At 45.0% G+C, this 14,557-nt stretch overlaps 1 protein-coding gene across 1 annotated transcript; it reads left to right on the forward strand.

Annotated features, from left to right (window-relative positions):
- Positions 1 to 11,900: 11,900 nt before the first annotated feature.
- On the forward strand, positions 11,901 to 13,938 carry OTOS (otospiralin). Its single transcript, XM_009877113.1, has 3 exons — positions 11,901 to 11,952; positions 12,297 to 12,323; positions 13,754 to 13,938. Exons 1-3 carry the CDS (start codon positions 11,901 to 11,903, stop codon positions 13,936 to 13,938), a joined length of 264 nt encoding a protein of 87 aa, XP_009875415.1.
- Positions 13,939 to 14,557: the final 619 nt, after the last annotated feature.

The raw sequence follows: 14,557 nt of genomic DNA on the forward strand, positions 1-14,557 counted from the left end.
GACTGCCGCAGTAGAGCTCTAAATAGAGCCTGGTTCTTCCGAGTCTCATCTGAATATTTATTTTTATTTCCTGGTGCCATTTTTACCAGTTTCCCTAGCTGAAATTTCAGGCGGCTGACTGCAAGGAGCTGGCACGTAGGAGCAGTCCACCTGAAATGAACGGAGTTGTTGGAAGGCTTAAAATCAATCGCCTGGATAAGTTACCTGATGTCACACAGGGTGAAGGCAGTGGAAATGTGAAGACTTCAGTCATTCCTGGCCTAAATCCTGGCAGAAGCTATGATTCAGTAAGCAGTAAAGCACGTACTTAAAACATCCAGCTTATCCCATCCCTGCTCAATAAGGCACGTGAACGTGGGTCTACCTTACTTTCTTTGCAGTGTCATCAGAAAGATCTGCTGGCTGCCCTGATGCCTAGAGCTAAATTTTCCACACACCTGTCTGGCTTTGGACCACTTTAGTTCTCTGCGATGCAAACACAGGCCCTTAAAGGGCTGCTGTGTTGATAAAATCTTACTTTACTCTTCCAGCTTCAGAATAATTAAGGATGGTCAAGGGTTTTACATTAGGTCCTGTTTATTTCCATTGTAACAAACACCATTATTTCTTTTTAATCTTTTGTTAAGGACAAAAATGGGAAAGAGGGGGAGCACATTTAATTAATCTCTATTTTGAAGTTTTGAACAAGGCTTTTATTTCATTTGAAGCCCACATTCATGCATTCACTACGCCCTCAGCAGAAAAACCTTCAAATAACAGGATTTCCCATGGAATGGCATTTCCATGTTTTGAGCAGCTCCCACAGCAATATGCACCTCAAAGGGGCATTGCGAGCCTGAATTAATTACAGCTCCATCCTCACACGCACTGGGCTCTCTGGCCCCAATCCAGCAGAGCACTTGAAGCGCGTGTTTCTCTCCAGGCGTGTGGGTTTCAGCAAGTCCCCTCTGTGTATGTTTAAAGTTAAGCGTTAGCGTAAGAGCTGTGCTGGAGCAAGGTCACAGGAGGCAGCACCTCACAGGCTGAGCCCTTGGTATCTGTAGAGCATCTCAAGGTCTTCAGAAAAAAAGGCAGTGCTCTACGAAAAGAGGCACATGTTTACATACAGAGCTGTGTGTTAACCTTAAAATGTAACCGTGTGAGTCTCTGTAGAGGTGATGTAACCATATTTGCTTGGGTTTTTTTTAATAAGCAATATTTAAAACATTCGCTGCTTCAGAGCTAATAACAGCTGTGCCCCTTACAAAAGGGAAGGGAAAAAACATGCAAGCAAGCTCACACACACAGACACAGACTGAAAAATAATCTGTTAGAGAATTTACAGCCTGTATTTCTGGGTCCTCCTGTTTCACGCCGATGAAAATGGACATTTCAACCACAGTGTGATAATAAAAGCATTAAGAAGAATGTGAGAATGAGAACAAGGGAGAGAGAAGTGGGCCTGAGTCAGATCGAAGGGCAAAAGCACCGACACAAGGGTGGGCTCAAGTTAAAGGCAAAGGTAGAGGCATGGGAGTCATCTGCAGAGCGGTGTTGCTGGCTCTAACTGGGCGGAGGGCTGGGGAAGGGAGGTGTGTGTGGTGAGGAGAGGCGATCACGTTCACGGCGTTTTGGTGAGGCTCCGGCTTTCCCGGCAGCTTCAGAGGGATTAGGAATCGTGCCGGCCCAGGGGCTGGGGAGGTGACGGAACTCTCTGTTATTTCTTGTGCGTGTGTTTTTGATAGTGAGAGGAGGAAGGACACTGAGGACTGGAGAGAAAAATGCAAAATCTTTGTCCCTAGGCTAAGCAAAAGGAAAGCTGCATAGTGAGCAGGGGCATTTGTTAGGAAGGGTGAAGGGTTTTCTGGCAGCTTCTGGGAGTCAGAAACTAACAGAGCACATTGGCTAAGCTGAAAAACATGCGATTTAGGGTAATCCTTAAAATACCTGTTGGTCCTTAAAATACCTGACCTGGTGGTCAGCCTTGCCCCAGGCCGGAAGTTGTGAAAGGAACTGAGACACCAACAGGGTTGTACAAACACTGGGAAGCACAGTTTACAGAGGAGTCAGTGTCTTGGACTAGAAATTGGAAAAAAAACCCTAACAACAGAGATCTGAACTAGGATCCCCATTTATTAAGAAGTACAGTGAGGAATGGGCTCCCCTTGTCTCTTTTTTTTGCCCCAAAGACCCTTTCTCTGCTGACTCTTGAGCGTGGCCAGCCTGCAAAAACAAGTAAACACCATTGTTATGGGTCCCCATGCCGGGGTGCTGCTGCGGGGGCGAGCACAGGACTGCCAGTGTCTGCCTGCCCCCGTGACAGGGCCACAGCTGGACATGGGTGGGTTGTGGATGGGGACCACAGCACAGGACAGGCTGCCAAGGGCATGGTGACACGTGGACACAGGTGATGACACAGTGCAGGTGAAGCCCTATGCAGAGGAAAGTTGTGTCCACACTATGTGGGTCAGTGCCTTTACATATACTCGTGTCTGAACTGATAAATTGTCTAAGCTGTAAATACTAAAAGCACTGTTCTTCGCCACAGTCACCTTTATCGGGGCTCATCTTTTACTGAAAGAAAAGGAGAGCAGAGCACTTGGGCATCAGCTGTCTCGTACAAACCATCTGGTTTGCAAACTGCTGAGGTGTTTCAAGGGTGACAAGAAGCTCTTCCACAACTGCCTGCACAGTCAAAGACTGCACAAGGAAGATGTGGGGTGAGCTCTGAAGTGAGGTGGGTGATTAATGATGGTGGACACAGGGCCTGGGACAGAGAGGTCCCAGAGGCAATGGAAAGAAGATACAGCCAGGCAGGAGGAAGAGCATAAGTGGAGCTGAAATGGTGATGGTGCAGCACCTGCTCCAAACCTGTTGGAATCTGAGCTCCACTGATTGGTTTTGGTTTGATTTTCATCCTGTTTTTTGGCACTTTAACTTCAGCTTTCCATGTATTCCCAGTGGCAATTCTGCCTAAATAGGCCCCTCAAGGTGTGCTGTAGACAATATTCTTGATGTCTGTGTGAGTTCCCTGCTTGCCAGGCTGTGTGCATGGGGTGTGGTGATGACTGCTCTCCCCCAGCACCTGTGGCCCTGCTCCTGTGTGGCACTGGGGAGCTGGTGGTGTTTAGAAAAGTGGAGCCTGGGGTGAAGCTTCCCTCCTGTGCGTGTGGCATCCCACAGCTTCCTCCGCAGCTCTGTGTGCTGCAGCACGGGCTAGCATGTGTCTGCAAATTGTGTCAAAGCTGTGATGCTCTTCTGGTGGTGCTTCTGCTCCATGAACCAAAAAGAAGGTGTGAATGTGCAGTGGAACAGCCCCTGGGAAAGGGGGTTCCACCCCTGACTAGTACTGAGCTCTTGGAGCCTAAGAGTGGGAGGGAGAGGAGAATGGGGTCATAGTGTTCTTGCCATGGGATGGAACTTGCAGTTGAGGGTATCCTTCCTGCTGTTTCAGATTTTAATATATATGGTCTCTTTTAGTATTGAGAATACCCCATGGAGTTTCTATTTTCTGTTAAATACTGCTTCTAATTAATACTGGGCTGGATTCTGCCAGCTTTATTCATGCTGACTGGTTTTGCACTTGGTGCTTATCTGTCTGAAGTGTCTCACTCAAGGTGTGAGTACTTCTGTAGCATTTTTACCTCATTCGATGGAACTGGGAGTTTTTACCTGTTGAAGCAATATAAATTAATTTGCAGTGAATTAGAGATTCACACCTGTAGAAAGGAACTGCCAAAACCCTCCTTTTGAATCTGTAGTGCATCCCATCCTTGACAGTATGACTGAGGATCTAGTGGTGACGTTGACCTGCACTGGACAGACTAGAAATGGGGACTGGCTTTTACAGCTTAACTAGAGTTTTAAATAGAGCATTGATTCTATAGTCCCATCGCCCAAACAAAAAAAAAAATAAAATTGAGGATTTTCCTTCTGCTGAGCCAACAATATCAATGCTCTAAAACAAGTCAAATGTGGGACTACCAGCGTGCCAAATTCAAGAAAAGCCTGAATAGCTGCAGGTGTGAGCAACAACTCCTGCTCTGCACAGCCGGGATCCGCGGGCGGCGGACACCAGAGGGAGCCGGAGCCCCGGGGAACCGACGAGTCCAAATCCAACCCTGTTCCACTTCATGCCTCGCTCCAGAACCTCCACACCAGGGCTCTGGTAGAGCTGCCTCGCTGGTGCATGAGTCTTAACTTCTGTCAGCACTGCCCAAAAGTGGCATTAAGCTAAATATCGAGTTGTGTAATAGTCTAGGCTGTCAGTCACCTTTGGATGCAAACTGACTGCAAAATAACGTGTCAGACACGGGGCGCGATTGTCAAATTATGAACTGCACTGCAGTAAATGCTGCAGGCAAGAACTGCTTTCCCCAAGTTTAACTGTAAGCATCAAGGAATTTGAGTGTTGAGGCCAACAATGTTTAAAATATTTATTATTCTAACATCATCTTTTGTACTAGGTTCGATTTTGTTCAACCACACTTGAGTTTAGCACATCAGTCCAAACTAGAAATTCAAACAGCTAATAGCTCCTCCCTGCGAAGCAGCTTAAGCGACTTGCTAAGGCTGCTAACTTAAAAAGCTAAATGCCTGATCAGAATAAATAATGCCTTTAAATAGCCTATCTGTAAGGCTAAACTCTGCCTCAACGTGCAAGGCAATAGCTACCTGGATCTGTGCAGGGTTTGTTCTTCCACTCTAACCACAGTATTAGCAATGCTTGCTGGCACTCTGATAAAACCGGGTCAGAAGAGAACTGTTTCGCTTTGGGATGGTGAATCAATAGTCCTCACCCTTTCAGTCTTTAAAAGAGCAAACCGTTGTAAGATAGAGAAACAAAATGATTCTTTCCTGACAGGTGTGAGGGAATGCAGGGCATGGGAGGTGAGAGTGTTCCTGCAGCCTCCCTGCTCCTCAGCTGGGGGTGCTGAGCCATGAGCCATCCTTTCCGTGAGACCGGTGTGCGTGAGCTGCAGCGAGCCATGGGTGCGCAAAGAGAAACGATGGCCACAGCGTCACACTGCAGGTGTGACTTCTGTGCTGTTCAGATTTACTCCTCGATGCCCAGCAAAGTCTCCAGATATAAAGGCACTTGCAGGTGAGTTACAGCCCAGCTCTCCCTGCAGCAGAGTGGCTACCAAATGGCACCATGAGGTTTGGGGTACCCCCAGTGCTGGCTGGCCTGTGAGAGATGAGGATACATCTGAGCTGAGCCAAACCCTGACTGTTGTGGTTCTTGAGGTTTTCCCTCCCACTGACCAGGCAGGGTGGCTGCTCAAAGCTGTGATAACATCCTGACCCTGCTGCAGCCTTCACTGAAGATGTCCTTCTCTTGTAGGACCAAGAAGAACCCAGAACACAAATGTCTGAGCCTTGTGCTGGAACAGTATGAGAGGCACTGCCCTCCCCGATGCAGCTGCTTCCTACACGGACAGGCAGTTCCTTCCCAATTGCATCAATACACTTGTTAAATTTGTAAGAATTGAGCTTGTTTCACCAAATGCTGGAATGCTGTGGGGAGGTGAGATGTGAGTGGTGCTTGTAGTGCTGAGCAGCATCCCCAGCAGTGAGCATCAAAGGGTGACTGCACTCCTCAGTTATGCTGTCCAGATCAATATATTGAACTTGATGGAAAGCTGCTTCCTTGGTAGAAGTCTCCTTCAAATGTAGACATCTCCATTTGTAGCTGAAATGATCTCTTGATAGCTGGATGGTCTGCCTGGGCTAACGCCCTGCTCCTGGGCAGCCAGTTCACTGTCAGCATGGCAGGGCACTGGGTGGCACTGAACCTTCACATGTGGCTGTCGGTCTGGCAGCTGCTACAATGATACAGCCCCTTGCATGCTCTCATTGATGGCTGGTATCAAATTGTTAGCAACTTGCTCAGCTTTCCGTGATGGATTTTTCTGTAACCAAGCCCATCTCGTCATCAATCTGGTTTAATCAATTTTATTGTCCATAGGGCAGAGCTGCTTGCAGGCAGGAATAACTCTGGTGATACTGAAGTAGCCTTAGAGCATGAATCAAAGGGAATAAAAGATGGTTGTGAAGAAGCTTCTGTTCATTCCACTAAAATCTTAACATTTTTTGGTTAAAACAAAAAAAATTAATGCACTTTTAAGTAAAAAAACATCTCTGCTTTGTGAAATGAAAACAATAAACAGCAGCTGATGGCTTAATAGCTTAAGTGTAGCTGGGGCATTCAATCGATCTGAAAAGCAATTTATTGTGAGTATATTTTAAAACAGTGGAGGTTATTGCTATGATACATCTAGCCATAATGGGAATGGGAAAAAATGTATTCTCTTGACAGCTGTGAAAGGGCTCAGTGAGCAGTTTGTTAGATTCCCTGCTGAGTTCCCGGTCATCTGTGGCTGTGCTGAATAGCTGAGTATGGCTAAAGCAAAGGGTGGACAAATTTATCCAAAAAAAAAAAAAAAAGATGCCTTGGGAAGAAACTCAAGCCTAATGGGAGAGGACAAGTTCTGGATGCTCTGTTACCAGAATTTGGGTGCTGCTACCTCTCATCATCCCCGCAGCAGAACTGCTTGGGAGCAAACACTCCTCATGGCAGTGAACCTTCTGCGGTGCTCACAGGCACTGCCAGCCTCATCTCCTGAGGAAACCAGATGTTGGCCACCAGGTAGACTTGTTGGTTCCAACATTCCATTTTGCCTATAGCAAAACCAGTCTGAAACCTTTAGCAAATCCTAAGCCACTCTGGTGGCAGCCTAGATGTGAAGTTCCTGTAATTCATGTGGGAAAACTTGCAGATGGACAGTGGAGAAAACTTACTGGTGTTGGTGCTGGTAGGAGGAAAGAAGCTGACCTGTAACTGTTCTTGGCTTGCCCAGGAGCAGCCGGTTGGGTGGTGAGCAGGTAGGCCAGCTTCCAGTGCTGCACAAACACCCCTGAGAAAGCCAAACTTGGGGCTTGGAGCTGGCAGTGCTGCCCTGGGTGGGAAAGAGACAGTGGGGAGAGCTGGGAGCCCCTTGCAGAAGCTGAGGATACCAGAATGTTCCAGTGAAGGGGCACTGGGCTACCTGGTAGGCACATCTCGCCAGGAGCCAAACTGCCAGTGGAACTGCTCCCTTGCTTTTGGTGTCACTACCTGCTGCTGCATGCAGCACTGCCTGCTTTCTGTAAACACCTGGAAATTTATCTGCATCCACAAATATAACCTTTCTTCAGATAGAAGCCAAAATAAGTTGAAATAAATGTGGACAGATGCACTTTCTTCTTTGCTCTCAAGTCTGATTTATCGAAGTGTAGAGCGACTCCTTAATCCCATGGTTTGTAAATCTGACCTTCACCTTGACAGTTAGCTCCAGTACATGCAAAAATGGTTCATTTTAACTTGGCACTCTCTAATTGCACCACAATTATTCTGTTAATTGTTTTGAAATTACTCAAATCCATCTGCTCTGTCTATCTGCAATTGCCTCCAGGGACTGCTATAATCAGGCTGATCAAGCCGCTTGCTGGCAGGGAAAAAAGTGTCTGCTCACAAGGACTGGAAATACGCAATATTTCGGCAAAACAGACTGTAAGAAAAGCCACAGGATCACCCTAGGAGCTCAGCTGGCCCCAGCAGTAGGGGAGTCTAACATGTGGTGCAAAAGTGTGGTGTTCTGCTCCCAGGCTGGGCTCAGACACCCTTGGCCAGGTCATTGTAGTTGAAAATATGTTATTTCAGGACATGTCATAGCTCAGCTGTGTCAAATTCCACTACCTTCTGTTTTGAACAAGCCGTTGCCAGACTATTTTGAAGTTTCTTGGTAGAAATCATGGTCTATTGATGCCTTTGGCCTGAGGAGTCCCAGTCTGCTTTAACTAGTCCTTGGAAGTAAACAAAGTAAACACCTCCCACCCCCTTCTTTGTATCTTTTCTTGTTCTGTTGTGTCCTTCTGCAGTGGCAAAACTAAAAATGCATGGAATATCCAAAATGGGAGTGACTGTGGCACAATGGCATAGTGATGCATTGTGAGGGTTTGGGGTTTTTCCTTTCTTCCTATTCGATTCGGCTTTTTGTCTGTGACTGAGCATTGAATAAGCTGCTTGGTACTGTGAGGTCCTCTCCTGATTCTTCTCTGTGTGCCCCAGGCTTTACTGTCCTGGGTAACCCAGCATCATCAGAAAATTTTGGAGCTTTGTATTCACAAGAAGGGAAGCAGGGCTTAAAGGAAAGAAAATGAAGATGTGTGCACTTAAAAGATTTAGGGCAATTCACAACTGCCTGAGCAAAGCTTATTCTAGTCACATGAATCTCCTTTTGACCTGTATTTTTTTGGACCAAACTGCTGGAGAAAATAATCATTTGTGTTTCCCCAGTCTATATATCACTGCTGTTGGTTGTTTCTGATGTGCAAAGGCATTGCAGCCCTACAGAGAACATTTTATCTGCTCAACCCAAGGGTAAAACACTTCAGACACAGCTGAAGTGCCATTTAGTCCTTAAGTAAGTTCTTAAAGAGCTCTGCATGCATGCGATTTTGCCTGTTGATTAAATAGGAAATAATCCCGTTCTTTAAAATGTATACAGCTTTTTTTCTGTGCCTACAGGATTACAGAAATTCTTTTGTGTGTGTGATGCTAATCTAACATAGCTATCAATAAAACAGTATCTATAAACTTTTTCATATTCGTTTGTCTCTAGTTAATCAACAAGGAGAGCTGAACTGCTCCCCAGGGGCCAGCTCTGCGTAAAACAGCCCATTAGAAGTGGGCACACACAAAGGCAGGTTGACGGGGCTGGCAGCTCCAGGGCTGCTCCCCATCAGGGAGCAAGTCACACAAACAACTGTCCTGCTTGAACTGCATTCCCCTATTCCCAAAGGAACATCCTCTATGCTCCGACTGACCTCTGTCTCTCCTAGAGCTGATTGTACAGGGCATTTTCTGGCTCTGAGCGCCATCTACAAAAAGTACGTATTGACTGGATCCTCCTGGGATGGGTGGGTGAGATAAGCTCATTACCATCAGCCCCTTCTGTAACATAGCAAAGCTTTTACGAGTCAATGGCCTTGTCTAAAAAACTGTTTGCAAATTTTAGAGTAAGGTACCTGAAGAACTTGCTGCAAGCAGAAGTAACAGTGTTCTGAACTAACGAGCCTTTCTGTAAAACAATAAACCGATGTATTTCTTTCCAGGATGAGTGGAAATTGAAACATCGGACTCTTTCAGCAGCCACCCTGTTAAGTGCTATAGCATCTACCGAAATGCGATTGCTGCTGAGCCAGATTTGCATTTGTGGGCACCACAGCATCTCCAATTACTGCTCAGCAGAGAAGAAGCCTGCAGGGCAGAAACAATTAACGGAAGGCTCAGCTAACTGATCCGTACCAGCACTTGTGCTGGGCATTGAGCGCTGTTATTTCAGTTGCCCCCTGTGTGGAGCCTGAAGAAAGAAAAGGGGTCCTAGAGCAAAAAGAAAGATGGAACGAGTGCACTTACAGCACGTTGCAAATGCAACAAGCCAGCGCATAGCGTACGTTCCGGCTGGCTCCCGAAAATGAGGTGCTCTGTTCTGGCTCACTGAACCCACCACACATAGTCCTTAGAGCAACTGATGAGAACTCCTCACCAGTTGTTTCTCTAGTCCAGTGCTGTGTTTAAAGCAGACAGGGGCAAAGTAATCACCTGTAGCAAAAGGAGCCTTGATAAAAAAGGGATTAAACTTAACATTTAAAAGGATTTTATCTCTTGGTTGTGTCTCCTAATGCAACTGCTTCAAATGCTAATTGTGATCCTCTTTTTATAATTTCCTATCTCTCCTTTATCATGGAAACCCTGAGAATTTATTTCCTCCTCCAGTCCGTGCGCTAGCAAATGGAAAACTTTGGTATGAATTAAATTGAAAGCCTGTAATTGTTATGAGACTGTCACATAAACATGTAGATGTGGCACTCCAGGATGTAGTTTAGTAGTCATGATACTTCATAATCTTAGAGGTCTTTTCCAATTTTAATGATTCTATGATTCTCCAATGGCAGCGGCGGGCAGACGTGCTGGTGGTATATGGCTGATGTAGGGATCCCTCGTGCCAGTTCTGGAGATATTAAATAAGCGGATTAAAGCCTTTCAAAGATGGAATAGGTTATGCTTTCATAATATGTTTCTTTCCAGCCTCCACAAGAGTTGGCACAGCTTGGTGTGCTACAAAGCACTCTTTTTCTTCCCCTTGCTCAGAACATCTTTAATGAATTCTTGGCAGGACTTTCTAACTCTGCATGCAGATAGGAATAAACTCTGGCAAAACTGGGGCCTCCTGCAAGGCCACTCAGCTGGGTCTCTCTGCTTCAGGACTTTGCGTGAGTACGGAGACTTTCCCTGCCTGATACTCCTGCAGCGGACAAGTGGATGTGGCAGAGCAAAAGCAGCGACAGCAGGACCCACGCACACAGTTGAGAAATTCAGGTGTCTAGAATCAAGACAGATTTTGTAGACTGTAAAGGCAACAGAAAACTCCCAGCGGAGGGAAAGCAGAGCAGACCGGCAGCTGTACGATCAGATCATCGCTGTACAAATGTGAGCAGAGCTCTGCGCTGGCATTCCAGGAGCTCCTATCCAGAGCGGAGCTGTCTGGAAACAGCTGCCACGTTTGGCAACACAACCCGAAATGGCCATGTCTTCCAGGAGCGTGGAAATCCCTGCATCTCACCTGAAGTCTCCGAGCACTTTCTGCTACACCTTAGTCCCTGACCACACCTGCTGTCATCAGTTTTGTGCTAAAAGAAAATCAATCAAATTTACATGTCAGCTGAATATTCTCCAAACTGTGTCTCCCTTTCCGGGCTTGTCAAAACACGGGATCCATTGGGCAGCCTGCAGGCGTTGGAGCCCAAAGTACCTGCGTGGCATTGGGAGAGGAAACTTTCCAGGAAACCAGGACGTTGTAAAAATACACCGGGTGTATTTCAACGTGCCTTATCAACCCTCTTGGGAGGCTCCAGGACCTGCACCATCGGCATGGCTGAGGTCACTGGGGACCTACATCTTTGCTTAAAGTAAGCCAGCTGATTTCAGGAGGCACTTGGTGCCTATGCACGCTTTAAGAACTAGATTTGAAGGATCCCAACTGAGAACACAAATCGGTGTCAACTGTTTGTGGCTTTTGTGACAGAGCCAGAGACAGCACTTAAGAGGATTCTTAGCAATTTGCTCAAATAACATTCCTTAAAATTTGATTTTTCAAGGGGTAGAAAGAAAGAAAATCAGGAGGGCAGCAAAGGTAATAATCACCGAATTTGCTTCTGGATTTTCTCTGTCTGTCTTCAAAAGACAAAAATGTTACTGCCAAAGTTGATTCTGATTTCCTCTCAGAAACTGTCCACTGGCTCTTTGGTGGACAGTGCTGAAATACAGTGCAAAAGCGACCAGTTAAAATGCCTCTACCTGAAGGAGACAAAACCAGATTGGTGTACTAACTCAGTGACGTTTCTTTCCTTTTCCCCCCACCCTTCCTCAAGCCGTGCAGCTATTTGACAGCAACAGAAATACTTTCCGAGTTTTGTAGCTGACTTGGAGCTACAGACCTTTACTACTGCAAGAAGAGGAAAAGGGGAGAGAGAGAGAGGTAATTTCTAAAGTGAAGCTAAATTAGCCACAAAATCAAACATTCCCAAAGACACTTAATTTGATGTCAGTTCAGAGAAGCCTTTTGGTTTTATGCCATCTAAAAATAAACTATCAGTACACTCTTCAGGATTGTGGTTCTTTTAATACTCAGTGTTGCAGTTCAGAAACTGTAAGGAAACTTAATTGGAATTAAATTGTTATGCCTAAACTAATAATTAGAACCTATTCTTCTAATAAAAGAAGAAATAATAGACTTTGCATAACCATTAATCTCTTGCAATAACCCTCAGTGGTACAGATTATTTTTCAGAAACGTGAGCAGTATCTTGCAGAAAATATGACATTTATTGGCTTATTTTTCTTCTGTATGCTGATGAACGTGCTAACAGGTAAGATTACTGCTGAATTTATTCTTGTTTATTTTTTCTCATTTATTTTTTCAAACAGAAATTTTTTGCTACTAATATAGTATCTTGTATTTAATATTAGATACCTCTCATGTATTAATCACAACTGCTCTGGCTGTTAGTTAAGAGTATTTGGTTTGCAGCACTGAGTGACTGCAAATGGGAAACTCCTTACTCAGCTGCTCAAGAAACTGAAAATATTTGGCCATACAGAAGGTCCTACGTGTGCATTGAAGAACTTGTCAGCTTCTGGCTACACAGCAAAGTGTAGCAGAAAGTCCTTCTGTTCAGGAGCTGGTACTGATGAGTTTCCTCTTTATTGACAGATGCACGATCAATCCAGGACAGAGACGGTAATTCTTAACGTGTTTTTCTTTCCTTTGTATCACTAACAATTAGAGGAGTCGTTTGTAAAACTCCTAGACCTGATCCCCAGCAGTGATTTTGGCAGGTACGCTTACTAACTTTGGTGGGCTGTGGAAGTGATTTCATCTAGTTGTGGTAAAGAAAGAAGAGTGAATTCTTAGAAGTTTCTGTAAAATTTATTAAAATCTGTCATATTAATCTCTAATAATAGAGCTAATATACTTGCAGTCTTAAAAAGGGGTTATGGTCAAGTCACTAATTCTGTTATGCAAAATCGTAACTGGAAAACACCAGACTTATAAACATATTATGCATCTGAGGATTTTGTCTATCCTGAAAAGTAATACTATACGCGTGTCTGGTTATTGGCAAGAAATACCGATTTTTCACGGCAAGTAGCTTAAAAAATGACGAATTGCCACAAATCCAATTAAAGAAATGTTGGAATAAATCCCTTAGCAGAGCTACCCTGTGGTTTGTGTCACTTTATGTGATTAGTCCATTGGATTAGTGTTTGCCTTTGATTAAAAAAATCCTCAACATCCTAATGATGTTTACACTAGCTTACTAACAATTGTATCAGTTAGCTTCTCTTTGGCATTTTCAGACAGAATTCTCTCTGAAAACAAAGATACTGCTGTTGCTGGTGTTCATCTTGGTTAATATACCCAGCAGGACAGCCAGCAGCATCCCAAGTGTGCAAATATGTAGGAAAAGTATTAGAACAGATATGGAAAGTAGAAATACATATATGGAATAAGGGCTGCTATAATTACTTTTAATTCAGAATGTTTTTCCCTGTGCTCCATTATATTTCCTTACGGCTCTAAAATCATTTGAATACACCATCTGTGTTTGAGTGCTGTTATATGTGTACACAGCGAGTATCTCCGTGGTAACCTCTTAGTCAGGAGAGTGTGTGTCAATCTCAAAATAAAACCTTATTCAGGCAGTAAGCATCCTGTTGCTCTCATTACCAACAATTACAGTTCTCTTTCACGCTGGGCCAAGCAGCAGCCTGCAAAGCGAATCTAAGGTCGGCTGGTACAAACAGTGAATTTTCCAGCTTTTGGCTGCTTCATTTGATTTGTTATTTGTCATCTGTGCCTGTGTGCCACAAACTTCATAAAAAATCCCAATAGGATTGTTGAAGGCTCTTAATTCCCACTAAAGACCCCAGTCCCAAGCTGAGCCTGGTGAGTGGCATGGCTCCCATTTATTTAAACAGGCTTTAAATCAAATCGAAATACTGCGTTTAGCTTTTTTTGGTTTGTGACACTGATACTCCTACAGGAGGCACAAACGCAGCAGGGAACCCACAACCCCAAACCATCTTGGCTCCCAGGCCCAAGCTTTCAAGAAACAATTAATTCCTGTTATACTAATCTGCAATAATTTATATTTTATTTTTTTTTAGCTCTCTACGGGGAATCTGCACCCTTGCCTTACTGGCCCTTCTCATCCAGTGATTTCTGGTCCTACGTGGAATATTTCCGGACCCTGGGAGCGTACGACAGGATCGATGAAATGGCCAGAACTTTCTTTGCCCAGTTGCCTTTTGGGAGTCACCTCGGCTACCACGTGCCCGACCACGAACGCTAAATTTTTTGCTCGTTTTTTACCAAACCTGGCGCCAGATTGTTTAAGTGAATATAGCCTAGAGAAGATGAGATTGAGGGGAGACCTCATCGCTCTCTACAACTACCTGAAGGGAGGTTCTAGAGAGGCAAGGGTGGATCTGTTCTCCCTAGTGGAGAGTGATAGGATGAAGAAATGGATTTAAATTGCGCCAGGGGAGGTTTAGGTTAGATATTAGGAAGAATTTCTTTACTGGAAGGGTTGTCAGCCATTGGAACAGGCTTCCCAGGGAGGTGGTTGAGTCCCTGGAATTGTTTAAGAGACGGGTGGATGTTGCGTTGGGAGACTTATTAACACTCGTAGCGGTCACGCGTAGCACTTTGTGCTTTAAATTAGTCTTGTCTTCTTTCTATTCAGCTTTTTGGGAGGCGAAATCAATAAACTCCTTGATTCTGTTACGGGGTTCTGGTAGTTTGGTGCGGTTTTTTTGATTCACACGTAACGCTCTCAGCTTTGATTCGGGAGTTAACTGCCGCTCGGAGCTAAACACCAGTCTCCCCAGTTCGGGGACTGGTAAGGCCACCAGTATAATCAGCCCCGGCGTTGCCATGGCGATGAGGGCGGGGTGAGCAAAATGGCGGCC

This window comes from Apaloderma vittatum, unplaced genomic scaffold (genome assembly GCF_000703405.1).
Source record: "Apaloderma vittatum isolate BGI_N311 unplaced genomic scaffold, ASM70340v1 scaffold6409, whole genome shotgun sequence".
NCBI lineage: Eukaryota > Metazoa > Chordata > Aves > Trogoniformes > Trogonidae > Apaloderma > Apaloderma vittatum.

What these genes read in the sequence shown, in the direction of transcription:
- OTOS (XM_009877113.1), top strand. Translation starts at nt 11,901, where the DNA reads ATGACATTTATTGGCTTATTTTTCTTCTGTATGCTGATGAACGTGCTA. An exon ending in GCTGATGAACGTGCTAACAG is followed by an intron (nt 11,953 to 12,296) that starts GTAAGATTACTG and finishes CTTTATTGACAG; the next exon opens with ATGCACGATCAATCCAGGAC. An exon ending in ATCAATCCAGGACAGAGACG is followed by an intron (nt 12,324 to 13,753) that starts GTAATTCTTAAC and finishes ATTTTTTTTTAG; the next exon opens with CTCTCTACGGGGAATCTGCA.